Here is a 23618-nt window from a genome sequence, read left to right as displayed (position 1 = left end):
ATGTATATAAAATGTATTTCAATCTTTGGCTTGAGTATTCTCCCAGAATGTATGTTCTTACCTCAGCATGTATTGTAGTTGCTCAGTATTTGTATATGTTGCTAGGACTTAGACTATAAATAGTGAGGGGGTTTTATATGTTAAAAAATATTTTAAATAAATTGTACATAYGTATTACTGAGTATGTTTGCAGTTAACACCTACCTTATATCGAATTCTTTTGTAATCTGGAAATGCTGGGATTATTTCCATTATCATGGGGTCATGCCCYGTTTTCAAGGGTTTCCTGGCAGTAGCTGAGCTGTCCCTGCCCCAGTCAGGACAACACCTCTGCACTGCTGGAGATGCTGCTAGTACAGTCTTCAGACCATGGCTATTTCCACTTCCTGAGTAAAGCTGATGCTGCTTTTGAATTTTCCCCTTTGTACAAATTCCAGCAGTGCAGTGCCACATTTAAAGAACTCAGTCATAATTACTCTTCTTTGATGAGTAAAAGGTAKTGTGAGTTCACAGTGTCTCATTGCAAGTTGGAAGAAACTCCTCTTGCTCTACCAGGCACTTCAGGTATCTCTTAAAATGTCAAAGAAATTGCAAATAATTAAAAACATGTGCTGCTGACCTGTGGGGAGATGAGCACTAAGGAATTCTACTGCACATGATAGGCCAGTCTCAGTCAGCTTTATGAGTTGTCTGTTCCTTAGGTAAATCTTATAACCATTCTTGATAATGTAATCAGATGTACTGTGCGTCAACTTGGACAGATGCACAACTATCACTTCGATAAAATCACCAACCAAATTCTGATCTAAAAAAGGGATATAAAACTTGAAACTGGTGTCAGCTTTCAGCAGAGCCAGTTCATTCCTCTGCTACCTTGCAAAAGGAAGGGAAATAGTTTTTCTACATATGTGATGACAGTCCTGCACGTGAATTGGAGGAAAGACTCCCACTTAGATTCATGTTTAAATAGCASACTAGAACAGCTTTTTGTGTCCTGTCTGCAGGCTGACCTGGAGTGAGCACACCCACAACTGGATGATCAAATTMCAGCACAATCAGTCTCCCTAAAATGAAGCTCAAATAATGTGATTTGTTCAGCTTTTTTACCTTTGTATGTGGCTTGATGCAAAGACAGAGCCCACACTGGTCAGGATGCAGCTGAAGAACAAAGTGAGTTTGCACATCAGGTTACACACTGATGCAGTGCCACCATACATATTTATAATTCTTACACAACCACCCAGCTGTGCATGTGGGACAGGAAGGGACTGGATCATCCACTAAAGTCACCTGCAGTTCAGGTGAGCAGCTGCCTCTCCACTGAAATGATATCCAAGATTAGAACCTTGTGTCTGATCAGGAGGCACTCACAAGTATTGAACAGTTCCTCATGTACTGCTCATCTTTTGGATGGGACAGGATTGGTGGTCCTCACCCTTCAGCATGGGAGTGATTTTTCATGTGTTGAAGAAATTCTAAACCCTCTCTTGTGCATTTGTAACCTCTTACTCTTTATACTCTCCTACACTCACTTCACTGAAGCCTGGTCACAAAGAAACACATGCTTTGGGGACTTTTTTCCTCAAGTGAGGAGTTATGCCAACTTTCTGATTACCAAAATGCCTAATGCTTGCACAGGAGAGGAAAAACAATTCACTGAAGCACATCCCCATCTGAGAAGAGCTCAGCTGGCAGCACTGCAGTCAACTAATTTACAGGAAGTGAAATACAAGCTTCAGTCTTTTGTCTTGTGCATGTTTTCCAAAATAGCCGACCAGCCAGAGCAGAATGGAAGGTTCACAGAGGAGTTCTCTCTGCTGCTCTGCAGTGGGAAGTGCTCAGCTGGATTTCCCTTCACCTGACTGTCTGCTTTTTTGGGTTTTTTAATAAAACGGCCTGAAGACAACTCTTCTGAGTTTGGCTCATTGACAATACAGAAAACCTCAATTCCTTCAAGAAATGATAATGAAAAGGGTTTGTAAAAACTTAACCACCCTCAGTTCCAGCAAAGCACGGAAGTGCAGCCAAGGCTTCCTGTGAATTTGCTCAGGCAGGAGAGACGTGGTGGGGCAATGTCATAACACATGTCCATAGCAATAGTGCTGGAAGCTGGTGGCACTCCCTGACCTGCCAGTGACTGCAAAATTGTCAATGGTGGTGTGGAATGTTGATTTGGACWGAATAGTTTAAAAGATAAACCTTGTGTCAACAGTTCAGTACTTGCTTTTCTGCCCAAGTCGTGAAAAGCTCTCTGGTTTGCATTTCATGCACTAAAGAGACAGAAATTTCCATAGTAGTTGTTGGGAGCAAGTGGGGAATGGCAACAAAGAAGACAGAGCAGAGGGGATTTTAAATGTGTTTTTTGTAGTTGAGGATCAAAATGCACACAAATTTCACACATGCCTCTTAAGAGGCAATAAAGACAGTAATTAAGAGCTTGATGTAAATAAACAAGAAAAAAGCCAAGTGATATTTTGTACTCCTTCACACTTCAAAGGGACAGAAAACAACCTTGCTCTAAGAGTCACCTCTACCACAATAAAGTCAATTTAAGGGAAAGATRAAAATTGGACAAACATCACTGGAAAACTTGGTACAAGTAAAAGACTTTGAAACCAGGGAGGACTGTTGCACAAAATGCACTAAAAAGAAACTCACCAGAAAAAAAGAAATAAGAAGAAAGGTGTTTTACAATTACCTACAATTACCTAAATTTCAAATTCTACCATTGAGCCTAAGACAGAACTGACACTAACATCACAGGAACACCTGGAGTTTATGATATCTCTATTTCTTTTGCCTTAACTATGATTCTCTCYTCTTTTATGTTGTTCCATTTTATTTTGGAAGTCGAGAAATCCTTCTCTTCTTTAGGGCTCACTGTCASTTGAGGTTCAGGCAAATCTATCTCAAAGCTCCACCCCATGGAAKATCCCCTCACAAAGCTCCAGAATTTGCTTGGGAACTGAATCAGGAATGTATAATTCACATTCACTGCATTCTAGTAGGTACAGGAGCACATCCAGACATGGAAACAGCACCTGTCCTGAACTGGAATATGATGTTCAATCTCATGACACAGCAGTGAAAATGCCTGATTCACAGGAGTCTTGTTGAGATCCAAGGTTTGTTTTTAGTTCCTTTTGTGAACAAAAAATAATATTCKATATCAGAAGTAACAGCACTGTAAAATACAGACCAAAGTGTAAACTTGTGTAAACCACCTGTGATGGAATATGCTTGAAATTCAGGATTGCATTTGCAGAACAAAAATTAGAAAATCAGAACATTCTCCAGACACAGACGATACTGCAAACAAACCTCTGCTTTTCAGGTTTTGCAATGCCAATTTTGCAACAAAAAACCAAAAAGAGAAAAAAAAAATCCCAAAGTTCCTAAGCCATCTGTATTATAAGGTAACTTTGTCCAAAACTTCTATCCAAAAAGTCTGATTCACTGGSAGCAAAAACTTGCATTTTTCAGTAAAACTCAATGTTTCGTAACTTTAAGGAATTTTCCAGCTGCAGCTTCATGCAGCAACAAAGCCTCACACTGGTCCAAAACCTCATTRGTGTGAAACAGTGACAGAACAAGGGTTCGTGGTTCCCAGCCCAYGTAACAACTGCAATCCTGGAAGGTTGTCTTCCTTCAGACAAGGGGGCAAAAAGACCTCATGAGACATCCTCAGGGAACCACTCAGCATCCTGCCTTGAGTCATTTCTGGCACAATCTGCACCACATAAAAAAGCACTCACCACATGCAACATACAGTGCCCAAACCTACCTACAAAATAAATCTTGCCAGCTTAAATTAATCAAAATTATTTTAGAGATTCAAACACTTAAAGCAGTTCATTAATCACTGGTGAACAGCAGCTTCTTTCCAAAACTGACAAGCATGCAAAAAGCAGATTTCCTCCTCCCCAGCACTCACATCCAGAGCTTTGAAGGYTTCAAGTAAATGATGCTTCTGAGAAAGATATTTTCTCTCCCCAATATAATGTTTGGTCTCATTTGAACTAGGTCGATGAAGGACAGCTTCCAGACAGACTCGGACAGGGCAGGATCCAGCACACTGCTGGAATARTGAGGTTTGAGAACCTGCCCAGGCAGTGTTTGGCAGGGGCTGGACACACAGCAAGGAAGCTCTGCTGTCAATTCCAAAAGGGATTATGTTTTTTTGGTTTGTGAGTGCTTGCTCAGCCCTGGTTCATTTTTGTTATCACAACTTCTTTCATACCTACCTAACACCAATTCTCTGTTATTAGCCCGGGTGGCCACTAATTCACTATTTCACATTCCTGACGGTGTTTATAAGCACCTATTGCACAGTTGGGATACACCACAGGGCACCTGGGCACCACACATGGAAAACACTCCTCACTGCCATGGCCTTCCAGAGTTTTAAGAGCCCARCTTTTGGGGAATGACAGCAAACCACAATGCAGTGTTACTTTGACAGTTACTTTTGTTTCTCAAAATTAAATGGGATCAAAATTCAGGACTTTGATCTGAAGGGAAAACGCCCAACATCCAAACAAAATTCCAGTTCCTAAGAGCAGATTATAACCAATCATATTCCAATTACATTTTCTCAGCAAAACACAATTTATGCTTCTATGCATATTTTAGAACATTTCTCCCAACACAGTAGGGGTAGATGAAACAGCAATCACAAAGAACTGGTCTCTGCATAAGGCAAACAAACAAAAATGAATGTTGATTATTAACCAAGTGTCTCTTCATGAAACCTCCACTGACAACATTCCTACTCCAAACAGTAGCACATGCTAAATTTGTCAGCATCAAAAGACTGAAATAATTATTGATTATTTCAAAAGTTTTTGATTTCTTTGCATCTGTATCAGATTTTAAACTCACATGATAATGAGACAGCCATATGATACCCAGTCCTAACACAGCTGCCTGCAAAAATGGGTCCCAAGATGACCCATTACATCCCAGCTGAATCCTCCTTCATAAAGTGGCAGCTTAAAAACTCTCTGGTGATGAATTGCTTTGTTGGTACAAGCAGAGAGGGGTACAAGGAAGCTGTTTTCCTSTGGGAACACTGTTGCCCTTCAGAGTTTGCAATTTTTTAAATGACATTTTTTTTCAACTAGTTATGAAACATCACATTTTTTTCAGGATCTTTGATGCAGAACATCTCAGGGACAGCAGACTGACACTGAACAGTCCTGAGGAGCTGGATATACAATTTCATATGGTTTCAGCAAGGGTTTTCTTCCCTCTTTCATTTTACATGGTAAGATATATCTGACAAATTCACTATTTTCAAGTTCTGCAGTTGAAACACAAATATTTTTCAGATCTTCATTCACATGGTTAAAAACAATCCTTCCTTACCAGGCATTCCTTTTTGTGTGTCTTCAGACTTAACTTCAGGTGGTTTTCACATCTCCTAACTGTGAAGCTACATACAGAACTTAACAGAAATCTTAACATTAAAAAAAGTAGTTTTTCCTTAACTGATCCTTTATCTACAAACACATGCACAAAGAAGGCATATACAATACTTGTTTACAAGAATACAGTAAATKTAATTATATCTAATTAGTTATATGTAGTTAGATGCTAGATGAAGTTCCAGTTCAAGACAGTATTACTAAGTTTTGCACAATGAAACCAAACCCTTATTCTCACAAAACTTGAGGAAAAACAACACGTGAAGTCCTATTTTTTCTATACAGCCAATTAATAAAAATATCACTGTCATAATGAGCTTTTCTCTAATACACCTTCACTGATATTATTTCCTCATAGCATTGACAATTCCATGGAAACAAGTGGCGTCTGTTACCAGCTACTTGGAGGTTGATTAGCAAAGTAAGACTATGCCTGTATAATCTAAATATGCAATGGCAAATACTTTCAAAAAACCCTACTGAGTAAAAAATTGCCTGAATTCTGAATGTGGGTTAYTGCAGSYTWAAAAARRAAAAAWAAAWTTTTTGCTTTMATATCAAGTAAGTGAGGTATTCTTCAGCTCATAATTACTTATACAAAACAGCACTTTATAGTGCGTATTACTACAAGAAATTATTGTACTTCTGTTTACTAACAAAACTATTTGCAGAAAAAAACTGTCTTCAAAAGGCCTCAAAAATAAACACACCTACTCTTCCTGCTAGAGAAGGAAAGTGCTAACGCCTGGAAAAATGTCAGGATCAGTGCAGCATTTCCCTCACAGGCACTTAATTGGTCAGTAAGGATCACGTATGTGATGTGCGAACTGAGATGGAAGCATGAGTCTTTCTATGCTTAAAATAAACAAAACACAACAAATTTCTCTGATTCTGTTCTAGTGAGAAATGAATTGTGTCCAAAYGTACCTCTTTGGCGACGAGGTTGATGCAGTGATGTAAATCTCTAGACGTGAGCTGACACAGGGGAGTGAGTGGGACACAGATGTCACACCCTCTTGTCTTTGCCTTGTTTTATGTTTTCCTGGCTCTGGGAGGCATCAGGAGGCAGCACCAGATGGATCCATTCTGGATATTCAGATGTCACCAGCTCTGCCCAGTGCTCCCTGTGGCTTGGGAGCCTCTGGTTTTGCCTTCACAGTGGCCTTTCATGCACAGAAGGTCCCAACAAGTTGTCGCCTCACCATACCAATTCAAAAAGGAAAAACTAAAATAAGAGAAAGGCTGTGTAGCCCCGTCMTGCTGACACAGTGCTGAAGCAGCTTTGATCCAACTCCAGGGGCTCTCCTGAGGCTGCGGCTACGGGAGATTCCCATGTTGGAGCCTGTGAACCCCGGTGCCGTGCCTGGCACACACAGAGCTGCTCTGCAGGCTGGCTGAGCCCGGCTGGTGGCAGGGGACACGGGGGGACAGTGGCCCTGGAGCAGCAGCTTCCCCGGAACCGGGGCGATGAGCCGGGGTCATTGAGCTGGGATGATTGAGCTGCACCGATGAGCCAAGGCAACTGAGCTGGGATGCTCAAGCCGGGGTCATTGAGCCGGGGTGATGAGCTGGGATGATTAACCCGGGGTCATTGAGCCTCCCCCACGCGTGGCCCGGGAGCCCCTGGAGCTCGCCCAGCCCTGCCGCACAGCCCACAGTGAACACCTCGAGCAGACAGTGCCCACATCTCCCAGATCTCCCACCTGAACGAGCCTTCCTTGCAGGGACAGGAGAAGATCCCAGTTTTTCCCCCACTGCTGTGTCTGCGCCTTAAGAGATGCAAGCTTTGGACAAGGCCGGCATTGACCAACCCCCTCCTCCTYGTAAGCGAGCAACTCCTTTGACTCTTGGCACAAAAAGTCTAAAGAGCAAACGTGCTAAAGACTTGAATCAACAAAACTTCCCTTCTCCAGTTTCTCAGGAAATCAATTTCTTCCTGCCTGAATCCCCCACAAACCCACAAATAAGTTTTGAGAATGTTTGGCTGAGGAATCCTTGTGAGGCAAAGAGGAGGGGCAGGTACCGATCTCTTCACTCTCGTGACCTGTGACAGGACTCAGGGAACTGGCCCAAATTTCTCAGGGGAGGTTTGGTTTGGGTATCAGGGAATGGTTCTTCCCCCAGAAGTTGGCTGGGCACTGGAACAGGCTCCCCAGGAAAGCAGTCACAGCACCAAACCTGACAGAGCTCAAGAAGCCTTTGGACAGCGCTCTCAGGCACCGGGGGCGACTCCTGGGGATGATCCTGTGCAGGCCAGGAGTTGGACTTGATGATCCTGATGGATTCAACTCAGCATATTCCATGAAAACTTGCAAACGTGCTGCTGATGTCTGGAGTTTTATAAAATCATTTGTGGCCAAGTGAGAGTTACAAATCCAGATGATACTAATCCACAGCTCGGGTGATCTCCATACAAACCTCCTTCCCTAGGAACTACTGCTCCACCTTTTGCGAAGCAGATGAAGCCCAGGATCCAAAATAGGGGCAACTCAATTAACTCTGAAACTTTAAAATTATASCACCCCTCCAGAGGAAAAGAACATATTTTGCCCCAGAGCTCAGCATTATCTAATTGAAGGAATTATGGAAAATAATATCTCAACAGCTGAGAACACTTAAAATTACACCTGACACATTCAGACTTCATTTATTTCTATGACATGATCACTATCACCTGTTAGGTTGATATGGGAAATGCTGACAGAACAYATAAGTTTCAGGGCAAATCCCAAATTACAAAACTTAGCCTATTTACTTACACTGTGTGAGACATTCCATTTCAATCAAAACCCCCCAAAAGCAAAGAAATATGAAAATGCTTTCTCAATTTCTTACCTCCCTTTGAAAACCAACTCCTGACCTTTCTAGTTAAGACTTGGCTTTCCACTGGTTGCCTRAAGTGAAGTTACAGTTACAAAAACTTAGAAAGCTGAATGAAAAATTCCTCAAGCTACAGCCCCAAACCCATTGGCACAATTACAATTTATACATGTGTTAAGCAGTTCTTGTAGTTAATTCATTTTATCGGTAACAAAAACATGCAGAGATAAAAATCTTATCCATAGCTTTTCTTCTGAGCTCATCAGCTTCATTCAGGATCAATTTTTATTATGAACTGCACAGCCAGAAATGACAGGGCTTGAGGAAAACCTGCTCAAAAGCTTTCCATGATCGTTGCTGGGTCTCATGTCAACAAGAAGTTTAAARCACAGAAACCTGACTGTGAGCATGGGTGTGGGTGATAATTCAGTGATTATTCTTTTATTCATTTTAGTGATTTTGATTTCAATTGCAGCATGTGCCACCCTGGGATGGCACCACACAGKCCAGCAAAAGCCAGCCCATGCTGGGACTGTCATCGAATTGCACAATTTGGAACTGCACCCCTGCCACCCACCAGGATGAAGCAGCACCAGTGCACTCCTTGGAGCATTTCCTTGGATGGGGACACGGACCCGCTGTCCCCTGCCACYGTGACAGCTTTCCCAGCACACCCTCTGCAGGGAGGAGGGTTATTAAATTAACTGCAAATGTCACAGTTGCCCTGAGCTGGGGTGAGGGCTCTCTCTGCTCTGTCAATGGCCACATTCCACCCCAGAGGCAGCTCAGTGGCTCCCAGCACTCTCCCCATGCATTTACTGGTTATGACAACTGGAGTAAGGGMAGGGACTGCTTCCTTCCTTTTTTCTTTTAACCATTCAATTTTTGGGACATGTCATTATCCAGTGTTTTCAGCTTCATTGTCACTAATTATACAGTCCAGAGATAGCACAGGGATTCATATAAGTTACCTGAGAAATCTCAAAAACTTTGAACCTCATCTTAAACCCTGAGTCCTTCAGTATTATAACTGGTAATGCAAGTTTTTATTACAGACAGAAAAAAAGAAAAATAACTATGGGTAGCTGGGTTTGACACAGTAGGGAGCCTCCTTTTTTTCCACCAGCTTTTCAATTGTTTCGGTTTGAAAGGGATCATTTTAGGCACTTYAATGCAAAGTGACAATAGCTGTAATTGTGTAGGAGGAGAACCAAATGGCCTYTTTTCATCTTGTTTCATGCTGTATGTTTCTTATCACAGAATACATAGAACACGCTCAGTAAACACACATATTTTGGTTAGAGTTCTCTGAAATACAAGGTTTCCAGGGTATGAGCTATTCCCGTGTCTTTACCTATTGCAATTTGTCTAATCTAAATACTGACTTCACTTGCACTGGACCAGAATCAGCCCTAAAGCCCTTTTCCTCTCCGAGGCAGCTGCATGGGAAAAGGGAGAAAACCTTTTTCATGCATTCATGAAAAAAGCAAAACAAGCCCCARTCTTCCCCTGCCTGGCTTCCTTTTCCATAACCTGAGGAAAAACAAGGATGCTAAGGGAACAAGAAATGCTCCAAAACCTCTCTCTTGGAAACAAGAGACCACCAAATTGAAGGCAGCTGCCCAAGGCATTCCCAGCTCATGATAAAATTATTCTTGGAATTGTAGGGAATAATGCAATTACAGAGAACCCAGACAAAACACCTTAGCTCAAAAACTATGCACTGTATTTCAGCGTGCACTGAAAACTGAGAAACTTTTTCACTCAACCTGGCTACTGCCCAAAATCATATGGGCTTCCCAGAGCATGTGGCAGGATACACCATCATCTTGAGCAGCTCAGCCAAATTTCTTACCCTTCACACCCAATAGCAGGAAAGTACTCCTSTCCCTTTCTCTGTTCCCCTCATTCTGTGGTTACAGGATTTTCTCCTATCAGCTGTTCCCGGTGAGGATGACAGCACCTTCTCATCACGTGACAAGCAAATGCTCTCTCCTGCTTTACATCTMAACTCAAATCTAAGCTCAACTTGCTATGCAGCATCTCTTTATATTATCAGGGCTCCCAAAGCCCTCCCTCCCCTGAACTGCCATCTTTGACTTCACTCTTGCATGAGCTTCATTTCTCAGAGGAAAGAGAGGAAGCGTTCACACTGCAGTGCATCACTAAAACACACCATCCAAACACTGACATTAATAATCTCCATGCAGCACAGCTGTTAATATGAAATCTATGCAGCATGTAACTAATTTTTCCAAATTCTACAGGTCTGTGATCATCCTGATCTGTTTCACATGAAGGACTCACCCCTTTATTTTTAGATGAAAGCAAATGTCTGTGGTTGGAAATAGAAAAACCATCCGTGGCAGACAAACACTGGACGTATATTGATGAGACTGTAAAGCCTGAAAAAGGCTTCTATCTACTGAAATATYCCTTAACACCTGATTAATTTTTATGCCTTTCTTTCTAGATACAGAATTACATCCATTAATGAAATTCAATCCTAAAAGGAGCTGGCAACCAAAACCACTACAACAGTTTTTGACATTAAAATACAATTGTTTCCTACACCTCCCTGTAATCTAGAAGTGAGATTTAAATTGCAGATAAGTAATAATGGGATCTTGTCCACTCCAGATATTTCTGCCACTGTTAAAAATGAACTAAGAATACCAGAAGATGCTCCCATGCGTAACTGCAATCTTCAAAATCCTAAACAAACCCCAGAAACAGATATCCCATTTGACTCATCTATTTTAGACCATTTTTACCATATAAATTTAAATTACATCTGTTAAAAGGAAACCTTTGTCCAGTTTTCCATTTACTAAATATCCACTCCCCAAAAAAAAAAAAAAAAAAACCAAACAAAAAAACCCAAAAAACCTAACTTTATCTGTTCTAGGAAAAAAGATGGGGAAAAGAAAAAAATGCACTTTGTAATACTTTGAGCATCTATGACATCATTCATTTCCGTTCACCAAACCTAGACCTCATTTCTGACATGCCTCTTTTGTTCAGAGTAAAGGAAATGGCAAAGTTGACTTAAAACTTTTCAGGTATGGCTCTTAATTGTCATTCAGCAACCCTAAACTCAGACATCTTTGCACTGAATTGTCAAGTCTGCATCAGTTAATATGAGAAAAGAGCCCACCTGCTATTGGTGAAAGTATGTTTGATAGATAAGCTAATTAAAATACTATTTTGGCAAGTTTTACCAAGGCATTTTTAAACAAAACTTCCTCTTTACTCAAGACACATAATCTTAATCCATAAAAGCAAATGCACAAAGCCAAAAAAACKCTGTGCCAAAGACACAGAACTGGTCACAACTCTCCAGTTATTCTGAAAGCAATTTGTTCCTCAATTGCAAAAGTAAAAGTTCAGCATCTCTGATTGCTTCAAACCTCTGCCCTCCAAACCTCAGTGCRGCTTTCCCTGATCCAACTGACCTAAAGATCTCCTAATAGCAGAATAAATGAATTCAAAATCCCACTGGATACTTGCCTGGACTGGTGCCTCCTGCTGCTATCAGCAGCTGCCAAATGGGGACAATCCCCTGGGACATGGCACAACCATGAGGAGCAGTTAATGATGGCTTTTACCATCTTTGTTAGGTCAGGTCAGTCCTTCAGCAGTTCTGTTTCACTTCTGATCCAGCCCCAGCACTACAGGGAATAAGGCAGCAGCAGCAGCAGCATAAAAGAATTCAACCAACATTTCCTATAGAAAGAGGAGTATTCACAGTGTGGGCACTGAGGAACACATCTGCAAAGCTTTCTTGACCAGGTACAATTATGMAAGCTCTGGCACAGGGGGCTGCAGTGCTGACAGAAAAGGCAGAGTAAAGGGGTTGCTAACACTTTTTTCCACCCTTTTGAGCAGGGCAGATTCCRTCTGCTGGGAGTAATTAATCAAAGCTGCCATTCCCATTGCTCTAGTCTGGGCAGCAGCATCCTGAACAAGACAGACACTGCAGAGCTGACAAGAGAAATGGCTGGAGCTGAAGCAGCAGCTTCCAAGGACATTGTTCAGAGGGTACCAGAAAGATGTCGCATGTTTAAAGCTGTGGTAAGATGAAAAATGAGATTTTGGGTTTATGAATGAAGACTTACTTGTGGAAAAACAGAAAGACTTGTTTGAAGGCATTTTTTTCCCTGTTGAAGGGTTTGAAGAMAATCTGCATTTCAAGAGAAGAGGTTCTTGCACAAACCTCTGGGAGATGATGGACAAACACTGCTTGCTAGGCTGTGTTTCTTAGATAACTTTTTTTTCCTGGTAGACACTGACTCACTGAAATACACATGTCATTATTCAGTCTCCTTTTACGAACTTTTTTACCAGATACTTCATGAAGAAATAAAATCAGTGACGATTGCATCATGACTTAACCACACCTATCACTTCTTAGAAGTCAGTTTCTCAGAAAATTAAAATATATATATATATATAGAAAAATAAAAACTCTCCTGTGGTCTGTTAGGAGCCAGAAATCATAAATTCAGCTTTGTGAGCAAATCCTGTCAGGGCTTTCCAGAGAGCTGCACAGGATTACATTTTCTAAGGGATTAAAAAAGTTTAGAGGCATTTCTCACTGCTCAAAGTGATTCAGGCTAATGAGCTTTGGCATTGGTGAATGCACAGCTTCAAGCTCTGGCTTGTCCAGCCCAGGGAGTGGTAGGGCTGTTCCACAGCTCCTGACAGATCTGAAATCCAGGAGAAATCCTGTTTCTGCAGCTTCAGGATGGAGGTGACTTCCTGAGAAGGAAGAGCAGAGGGGACTGGTGCCTTTCCCAGGCCAGCACAAAGCATCTGTGGAATTTTCCCTGTCCCCCAGGCTGGGCTGGGAACCAGAGCAGCTCCCCCTCTGCTGCTCAGGGCTCAGACAGGAATCAGAGCTCCAGGGAACCTGCATCTTCTGTGGCTGTAAACACCTTCACCAGAGGCCATTGCCAAAGGCCACCAGAGCCCCAGGAGATGGGGGTGCCTCCCTGTGACACAGCCCCTTCTGCTCCACTCTGTGATWCCTTTCTTGTTCTAGTGAGAGGGTTTTTTAGGAGAGAGAGAGACTCAAGGCACACAAAATACTTACAAAAGGAATTRAAGTGTTTTATTCCACTTGCAGTTTTGAAACAGAAAAATTGATTAAAAAAATTCGGATCTACCATGGTATGCTTGACCTAAATTCTTCAGTGCTGTTCCTTCATTTTGTGAGACCTAACACAAACTCATAAGTGTGTAAAATTTTGAACRTGAAATATGAAAGTTGATGAACCTATTCATGAGCTGCAGTGTTTGCTTTCTCAAAATTTAGTTGGCAGATTTTCTGGTGCTTTGTTTTCTATTGACAGTAAGTCTTCATTCTGTGTCATGTAAGAATTTGTGAACTTTCACATGGAAGGGTGGAGTAGGTAGGAGTGCAATTGTGACCTAATAGTTATATTAGGTAGCTGTTTCTGCTGAAATATTTTGCATTAAAGGAGCTTTTAATTGAAGATTTCTATTGACTAGTAACCTAAAAAAATGTAAATCTGTGACTGGATGCTCTCCAGCTCTCAGTATCTAGATATAACCAATAAATGTGATCTAAACACGCTCCAAACTCTTAATGAATGCCCTGTATTAAATCACAAATCAGGTATCAAACTGGAGTGAATACACTGATGTAAATTGGCTGCTTTTTCAGCATAGCTGAAAAAGGTATATAAAACCCAAGCCAAACCATTCAGCACATACCTGTAGCCCATGAGCAGATTTTAGYAATCAGTTCTACCTGCTCAAGCTTTTTGTTGGATCAAGACCTCACTTTTACCATCCAAAGCTCCATTTAAGAGAAATGTTGTCTTAAAAATGGGCCAAGAAAGAAATTAATACGGATCCTGACTCATTGGAGTCAGGATCTCACCATGTAATTTCTTTGCCACTGCAGTTCTAACCTGCTGTGCTATCTGCTGTTTGAAGCTCATCTCACTACAAGTTTCCCAGGAAACAAATTTAGGTTCACACGTACATTAATAAGAATGGCAATATGTTTGGTTTCAGATGATGGAATGGCCCTGCCCCTCAGTTTGCTTACATTCACCCAACCTGATACAGAAAATATTCCAGAGCTCAGGGGAAACAGTGAAAGGTCTGTGCTGCACCTTCTTTGTTCACTGCAYACTTTTGTCTTTGTTCAGAGAGTCAGGTGATCCTTATTGCTTCTGAAAATATGTTTTCTTTTTCCTGAGCTTCAAGTGGATACCAGTTATGACAAAACCTGTCAGGGTTGCTGCTGCACCAGAAACCACGTAGGCAATTCCCAGAAATGGGTTGCTCCCACCGCTCCACACCACGGTTGAAAGGATCACSTGCTTCCTCCCCTTGAATCTGGTAACAGGGAAATCTGAGGAAAGGATGTTAAGATTTCACTAACAAAGTGCACATTATTTCCAGGAGAAGAGGAAATAGTGGTTACATGCTCAAAAAGCTTTCCAAGGCATAAAGTTTGTAGGTCTGCATTTGCTGCCAAAACTCCYTTAACTGATTAGTGAAGTCTCTGTTATTCTGGATCCAAAACCCCAGTAGCAGCTGGTGGTGAGAAATCCACTTATTTTAGATACAGTCTCTGTGTGCACAGGGAAACATTTCMTTCTTTTAAACGTTGTAAATCTCACATTCAAAATTTATACAACTGCTACTGCATTAATTTGCTATGAAAGCTCCGTCGAAAATCGGCCTTTTGGGAAGTTTATCATGATTCTCCACASAGTCTCTGTGAGGATAAGTGCTCACCTCTACCTAATACGCTGTACCCACAATGTTACACAAGTTTACCTTTCATCYCTCCCATGGAAGCTTTCAGAATAGAACCGTGACACAACACTTAGAAGCACTGCTCTATCAGCTGAGGAAGAAGGGAAATTCATGGTTGTGTTGACATMACTCCTGCTGACAAAAGGAGTGCCTTTTGCCCCTGCTGAGTGTGAGGGGGCACAAAATCTCCCATCAATCCGGCCATGGCCCAAATCCATCAGAGGGCTCTGCTGACACAGGGGTGCTCCAYATGGTTTCTCTGCCAGCTGACCACACAAATCCCCCTCACTCCCACCTCACTGTAACTCTGACAGCCTCAGGGAATCTGAAGGATACTGTAAGAAATGCGGAAGGTGTAATTCCCGGCTGGCAGCCCGTCTGCAAAGTGCCGCGTCCGCCTGAGGCGACGGTAGAGATTGCGGAACGTGGCGAAGGCCGACACTCGCATCCAGACAATGAAGTCATCGTTCACATAACCATTGTTCCTCTCATCTTCCTCATCCAGCAGATACACTGGCTTCTGCCAGTAAGGAGGGTGTGCTGTCCCTGGTGACAAAGGGACAAAGCAGCAAAATGCTGTCACTAAAAACAGTGCTTGCTGAAATTCTGGGCCTCACACAACCAACACAGAATACGAGATATGGAAGAGACATAAGGCACTGTTCAAAATTCTGTATGCCAGATAACAGCATCTCCAAGCACATCCACTCACCTCAAACATAAATCAACAGTTTAACAACACCCAGGGGCTGCTACACATCAGAACCTTCCAGCACAGGAAAAACCAAGTGACTTACACAAGTGAAAATACTGTTCATTCTGGATTCTTGCCTCTTCAGCAAGCAATGGTCTCTATGAGGATCTTGCCTTCATTTTTATACATTAACTTATTCCTGTACAACCAGAAAGGCACCTTTTTGCAGTCTAATGAATCTGCCCCATGAAAACTACTCAGATAATTAACTCTTACATATTGCACCAGCATGGCAGTGCCCTGATCCAGAACAGGCAGCTTTTAGTCCCCCTTCAATAGAGATGAAGGACACAGGACCATAACAAGGACACAGCCCTTGGAAACAGGCCTGAAAGAACAAAGGCAGCCTCATGTGTCTCACAACTGCCCAAGAATCTGCAAAGGCMTGAAGGAAAGATGGGACATGCAATTCTTTTTCACAGATGAATTTCAACAGGAAAAAAAAAAAAGCAACTGCATCCTTGATTTCTCTGGGCAGATTAAGCATTACAAGAAACTATGAAGAAGAGTGTTGATGTGGGCTAATTTCAGTCTTCCAAAACCATTTTCTCCTAATTTCTGTGGTCACTGATTAAAAAAGTAAAAAGGTGATATTTTAGCTAAATATGTCTTTTGCTCTCAGTCACCCTCTAAAGTCGCTTCTTCAACCTGCTTTGGGAGGTATTGATCCCAAAGGAGATTTTCCTCAGAGTGGGAGACACAAGAAGGGGGAGATAGGGAAGCCATTGAAAAATAAGGAACACCAGCAGAACCAGTCTTACCTGCAAATGCAGAAGAGAGATTGTGTGATTTAGGATTGCGAAATTTCACATTTTTATCTGTCCACCAACTGTTTCCAGTCTTCAGCAGTGGCACTTGAATCACAGATGAATTACGGTTGTAAAAAAGATCAATAGTGTCTGCAGGGAATACAATAAGCACCATCTGTGAGTAAAAGACAGTCTAATTGCCAGCATGACCAACAAAAAAAAGTCACATTGAAGCATCTTTGAATAGATATAAAACTGGAATGTCCTGGGAGAGGTTGCATCATGTGTATGGAGCACTGCACATTTCACAAGAAGCATTAAGGCACCAGAGAGTGAGGACTTCCGAAGTTTGAAAGATTCAGCAATTCCTACCAATCCATGTGTATGTTGTGCACGTTCCTCATGCCCTTCAACTCCTGTCAGAGTAACTTCTCTGCAAATCACTTTTTGAGCTCTCCAGCTAGTTACAGAAGTTACTGTCCTAGTTAGYTTTCCCTAGAATTTGACAGTTGTCCTAAATCTTTGCTATATATGATGCGTTTTCAAGGACTGGGATAGAGGTAAGAGCACAGTCAAGGGAYTCCAGTCCTTTGGAGAAAATTTTGCTTTCGTTTTATGCCAATGAGAGCTTGCTTACCAACTTAGACACAAACACTTTCTTTAATTTAAAAACATTTAGTTAAAATTGTGCTTAACCATGCCATCCAGGTTCAGCAGGTGCAGAGCACTTGTTTTTATCCATTCTATTTTCCTACATAGATTAGTTTAACATAAGGTTTAACATCATAACATCACATTTGTGTCTCTGTAAAGCCCTTGACAGCCAATGGGATGAAGGGCAGGGATACAGATGATAAAGATGGGGAGGGGTTGCCTTTTAGGTGACATGGAAAGCACAACTCAGCTGCATGAGCATCAATGAAAACTTCCTTTTTCCCCCTCCTGCTACAAAACCTGTGTTCACACAGCTCCTTAAAGCTCAGACACATTCTTCTGAGGAAGTGATCATCCTGTGGCTCACCACATCCCCAGCTATTTGTCACTATTGTCACTGTCATCACAACAGGTGTTGCAATGCTCTGAGCTCTGCCTGCTTAGTTGCTTGTGTTGATTCTCCCTCCCAGGCTCCAGAGCATCATGGGCTGAACAGAGCTGGGCTCTGCTGGCCTAGGTCTGACCCAAAGCAGTAAAATCACCCTTCCAGAGCAGCTGATGGGTGCACAGAAAACCAAAGGGATCTAGAAGTTACTGAATGCAGCTGGCCTTCACAAGTCCCCTGGAGTGCGTGGCTCAACTGCTTGGAAATAGCTGCTGCCCTGCAAAATCTGCGGCATGGAATAGGTTAAAAAAAGGGTGGGAGCGGGGAGCGGCAGAAATTGGAAAGATGGGGTAGTGGAGGAAAGTCAGTACAGGGTATTTTGTTGCTTTTCTTTAAAAAAAAAATATATTCTGAAATCTCCTGAGTGTACTGATAAGCAGACTATGCCCACCAGGTTACTGCAAAGAACATCAGAGCTGGGATCAAATCAAGACTATGTRTGCTTCCAGCATTCTAAGAACAAAATCCAAACCATGGTGATCCAAAGCCCAAACCAATGGGAGAGGATGGAGAATGGAGAGGATGGAGAATCCTTCCTTCTAGGCACATGACTGTGGGAAGGTAGAATTTGGGCTCACCCATCACTGTACAAGAATGTACTTTTAGCATGGAAGTACACTAAATCTGTTGTATCCTTGTTCCATATTTCAAGAGGGATTAAATTCCTCACTCCTGCTGTGCACTCASRAGGAAGAGGGCATTAGAAAATGAAMAATCTCTCTCAGTTTCCAAACAAGGGCCAAGTTACCAAACAGTAGAAAGCAGAGACTCGCACTCACCAGTGCAGCACCACCAAACAAAACCTTTTGTGTGAGAAAAAAGAGACCTTGCAATAGCAGGAGTCCCTGGAGGGAAGGGAATGGTTTGAAGAGGGAGGCAGTGAAGAGGATGAGGAAGGTGCCYACGTACCATTGAAGATGCTGTTGGCAATGGCCCCACACGGCGCCATCGGGGTCCCGTTCCTGTAGGTGCTGAAGGGTGCACAGTAGCTCCTCTGGATCTGCRTTCAAGCTCACACAATCAGGAACACACCTGGGATTTGGTTTTAACCTGCTGATGTCCTCCCACACCTTCTTCTGAAAAGCCACTGAAYAGTTAAATCTCCAGTATCTTTTGGTCCCATTAAGGAGACATCCAAATGAAAGGATCTGCAGTTCAGGAACACCTTCCAGATCTAGGTACAGAAACTTAAGGTCTTCACCAAATTCTGCTGCTGACTTGCAAGCTCCAGACTACCCAAACAGGTTTGGGGATCTTCTATTGTACAACGGCTACAACTGAAAATGTCCCAGTGAAGCCTTGCCTTACCCTAGAACAGCTTATTTTTCCTTCTTTTTAATCCTGACCTGGGTTGCATTAGTGCTGGAGAACAGCAGATGTAGTTGGCCACATTACTGCAGTTTAACCTGGGCATATCTTGATGTATGAAGAYACAGAATGAAAAGCAGAAGTCCACCTCAACTTTATCACATCTTTCCTATCCCAGTTTATAAGAAACTGTAAATCTTCAGGTTTAAACACAGAAATATTTTCAAGTAACTCCTGTGTTTCTGATTGGCACAAAAGACAAAGGCAGCTGCATCTGGATGCAAACAAACAAGCTGACAGGACACCTGGAGAGTTGCATTTTATAGAAATGAGGAACATGTCTGGAGAGTTGTAAGAAGCATTTGAGAGAAACAACAGATTATTATGGTACCACCATCATATGTACTGCACGGACATGTGGACCATGTGTAYGTTAAGAAATGCTACGTTAAAGCCAAAGAAAATATGCTTTAGATTTGTAAGTAAAAAAAACCTGAGTGCCATGATTGCGTTCTCCAATTTCCTAATGCAGGTCTGCTGCAGGTGGTGCTGTCTAACTCCTCTAAATTGCATACTTAGAATGCTACATGATCACTTATTTCAGAAAACTTTTCCTGCTCCCTGTCCCCTTCCAAGGCCAGATGGTAAAAYGAAAGACTTAGAATAACTTAATTCCCTAGCCCTATAATAAAAGCAAAGCTTTAAGACCTTCTGGCTAAGAAGGCTGAAAAGAAGGAGAAGCTTTCTGTATATTTATCTGAAAAAGACAATGTATTTTTCATCAGCAGTACAAGGTGCAGGTTTGAAAACTGCAACACTGGACTGACATCTTTATTTATCCTCCTCAACCTCCCTCTCTTATTAACGTATTAGACATAATGGCCCTAACAAGCATAAAAGCCAAGATCAAACACTGAAAATCTGTACTTTATTATTCCCTAGAGCCACCTAAACACACTTATGGTTCTGCCTCATTAGCTCTCCATATGGCCAAAGGCACACCTGCTGGAAATGCTGCTGATCTCACAACATAAAAAGAAAACTTACATTTACATTTCGGCCCAACAGTTGTGCGTCACTTCTCGACATCATGTATCGACGGTGGTTTTGATAGAAGTTTTGCAGACCATAGTACATAAAAACATCACCCTAGAATTTGAGGATAAATCCCTTCAATAAGGAGAGTCCATGAAGGCAATGAGAAATCCTATAACTTGCTAATAAAGAGGGGAAGAGAGTACCCAACCCATATTAAAATTTCGGTAACTACACCCTAAGCAATTCAGCAGASATGGGCTAGAATCTAATCTTTACCCTAACTGTAAGTTTTTATGTTTTGGCACAAAATTAAACATAATTTAAATTACCAAACCAAACCTAAAATAAAAATGCCTGATAATTATTTTACTCAAGATGGCATAGCCATGAACTTGCAATGACTGTGAATCATTTTGTAGACAGACACTCATTTTTCCATAAAAGAAGGTGAACGAAAACCTTCACATTAAAAGGAGAATTCTAGGCAGGCAAATCAAGCCTGAAAGATAATTATGAAACTATAAAAAAGCCATTACTCAGTTAAATTAACTTCTCATCTCAAACATCACTGTAATCTGAAGAATTGTGAAGTATTTTAACAGCCTCCCTCAATACCGAAGAATTCTAAAGTGACTTTAAATTGCACTGTAATTTTAAGGGATCATTTAGTTCAGTACTAAGCATAAGATCTCTTTGGCAGAACATGAAGCATTTAAACAGTCTCAACAACATGACCTGGTAGTTTAGGACAGGAAMTAAAGGATACTTTTTCCAAAGGAAACTTCAGAATCACACTGCTAGGCTTGTGTTATTTCAAGGACCTTGGGGATTAGCAGCACAACCCTTGTAAAAATGACTGCAGGGGTTTGCTCATGTGAAGTGGTCAGAACTTTAGATTTCCTTCTCACTTGAGAGCTTAGCAGGGCCAGCAACAACCAACCCCAGCCAAGGGCAAGGGTTTGCCACTGACTCAGAGAAACAGAGAGAAGTCACCTCCACAATCACACCCCATTTCCTTCACCCCTTCTTCTCTTTGGAAATCTCCCAGCCAAGGACAGAGGTAGCCTGGTCTTGGTTATAAATACCAAAATGAACAGCAAAGGCAAAAGKGTAAAATTTTGAGCATTACATGTTTTGAAAAAGTACAAAGCAAATTCAGTCAGGAGATCTACAGAACAGAATTAGTGTCTTTGATCATACAGGGATATAAGGAACAGGTAGTACTCAGCAACTTGAGTTGGTTTCTTGGGCCCACTTACCAATATATCTTCCTTTAGCGTGAAATTAATGGAACAGTGGCATTCCTTATTCCAATTAGAGGAATTTTCACGGAGCTTTGAACAATCTGAGCATTTATCTGAATAATCTATCTGTCAAAGAAGTGAATATATTGTGATATGGTAAATATATTGTAATAAAGGACATACTCATAGAAAAAAAGATTAGTTTCTTAGGTCCAAGCCTTCTCAGAGCAGTTCTCTTCTAAGTGACTCTGGACTGCCAAAAACATTGTTAAAAATGAAGAGGCAGACTCAGGACTTGGCCTCAATCAACAACCACACAATTTATCCCATTTAAAGCTGTTTTGATGAGCCTTTTTATGGCTGTTGCAGAACTTCCACATCTGCTCCTCGGCAAACGAGTGCTGAGTGAAGRACACTCCTGCACCTTGGACTGGCAGACCAAGAAATGCCTGACAAACCCCCACAGGCATCATGGCCCACCCTGCTGAACAGCATCTATTCACAACACCACAGCTCTGAATAACCTGGTCAGCAGGAGAGATTTAAACATCAGGGTTCCCTGTATTTCGAGATTTTGCCCCAGAAAACATGTATGTTCTTCCAGTGCCAAACACTCTCAGATGGATTTGCTTTTCCCTTCAAAACCYCAGAAAATAATGACAGCAATTGATATTACCAGCCAGTGGCAATAATTATCACCCATATTTCAGGTATTACTACCTAGTGCTCTGATTCTATTGATGACCCCCCCTGAGGATTTTCACAGGAATACCAGCTGTAAGCCATTGCTATAATTTTTATTCAGAAGCAAAACCTCAAAGCTTTTTCTCTCCATACCTCATTTTTTTCCTTAAAGAATACAAAGAACACCCCAAACCAACCTGGATTTCTCTGACGCTGTTTGCAGACAGGACAAGGCAGACTCCCACGGCGAGGCAGAAAGCCCCTGTCAGAAAGAAGCTGGAGAGTACAGATGCAATGGTGAGCTGGGGCTTCCAAGCTGGCAGCCTCTGCTGCTTGAATGCACTGTTGTCTGGGCATCTGTCTCCTTCTTGGGTAGCAACACTTGTCTTGTTTTTCATTTTCTTCTTGGTGAGAGAAAGGAATAATATCCTTGTGCTTGAGAGTGTTTCAGCTGAGATACTGTTGTATCTTTATTGTTGGGAGACTGTATTGTTTGTTCAAACCTGCATTATGGTGAGGAATTACTTATTAACTAGATCTCTCTCTTCCTTGTTTTCTGTATTTGTGCCTGGATCTCCATGATCAGCTTGTACCAATCAAATGATTGTGTACTTTGATCAGGGTGTCCAGTTCATTCCTCCTGGAAAAGCTTGGATATATTTTTCTTGCCTCACAACGCAGTAGGATTTGTTATGTCTTATTCCTTTGCAGGGATACTGTCAGCTGTASTGGAATATCTGTGTAATTTCAGATGAATTATTTCTTCTCCCTTCACTTCCACAGCTGCCCAGATAACAAGCATAAAATGAAAGGAGTTTACTCCAATTGCATTGAATTCCACTGGGGAGGACTGCAGGTGCTGAGACAGTACTGGAGAGAAAACATTGCTTTGGAAGACCAATTCAATTTTCTTAACCTATTACATTCAATGCCACTGACTGAGATGCAATTAAAGGCTGCAAAAAGGTTATGTGTTCTTCACCACAGAAGGACAACTCATTTTAAAAACAGTCATTTTGGATCAATGGCTTTCCAAGATACTGATGATTTCCTCACCTCTATTAATCCTGTTCTCTGAAAAAAAATCCATCCATTCCCTACTATCCACAATGACAAAAGAATCACCCAAAGATCACCTCCTCTTCATTTAAATGAACAAACATAAGAACACTTTTTGCACAAGTGCAACATTTTAAAYAAAATAAAATCTCAATATAACAGACAGATAATTCATCATGCAAAAGCAGAAAATAGCACCAGGCCAGCTCTGGAACATACAGSTGAAAAATACCTTTTTGACATATTAATGAAATTCACACAACTTTTTCWAAGAYCCCAAGGCTGGCAAGATGRAGAAAARGAGAGATTTTACAAGCAGAATCTCTYGAAGAAARCTTTTCTCTAATGCTGCACTCGGGCTCAAACRGTGYGAAAAGGAAAGATCTCGCCCASAAAAGCTTCCCCTGACTACGAGGCTTTCCCAGAAYRCCAGCCCTATCCCTGCTCACTTGTGGTTTCAAGAACTAAATTACCACTCTTGTGAAAGAAATACAAGTCTCCTTTGGAACAGCACAGGGAAGGAACAGAAAAATGTGTTGTGCAAAGACTTTCACACCCATTTTTGCTCATCTTCAAAGTCTTACYAGTGACATATAGTAGTAAATCTGGCACATGAATGCAATGTAACTCTTAATTTCA

The 23618-nt window shown here is 41.6% G+C and overlaps 1 protein-coding gene across 1 annotated transcript; it reads right to left on the bottom strand.

Annotated features, from left to right (window-relative positions):
• Positions 1–13068: 13068 nt before the first annotated feature.
• On the bottom strand, positions 13069–23261 carry LOC130572457 (cell cycle control protein 50C-like). The gene is made up of 7 exons (XM_057364168.1): positions 22118–23261; positions 21252–21362; positions 20002–20103; positions 18556–18646; positions 16560–16697; positions 15381–15590; positions 13069–14634 (listed from the first exon to the last, which is right to left on the bottom strand). Exons 1-7 carry the CDS (start codon positions 22316–22318, stop codon positions 14444–14446), a joined length of 1044 nt encoding a protein of 347 aa, XP_057220151.1. The 5' UTR covers positions 22319–23261; the 3' UTR covers positions 13069–14443.
• Between the last annotated feature and the right edge of the window lie 357 nt (positions 23262–23618).

This window comes from Malurus melanocephalus, unplaced genomic scaffold, assembly GCF_030028575.1.
Source record: "Malurus melanocephalus ecotype Western Australia unplaced genomic scaffold, MMel_1.1 scaffold_36, whole genome shotgun sequence".
Taxonomy (NCBI): domain Eukaryota; kingdom Metazoa; phylum Chordata; class Aves; order Passeriformes; family Maluridae; genus Malurus; species Malurus melanocephalus.
This window is presented reverse-complemented; position numbering and strand designations above follow the sequence as displayed.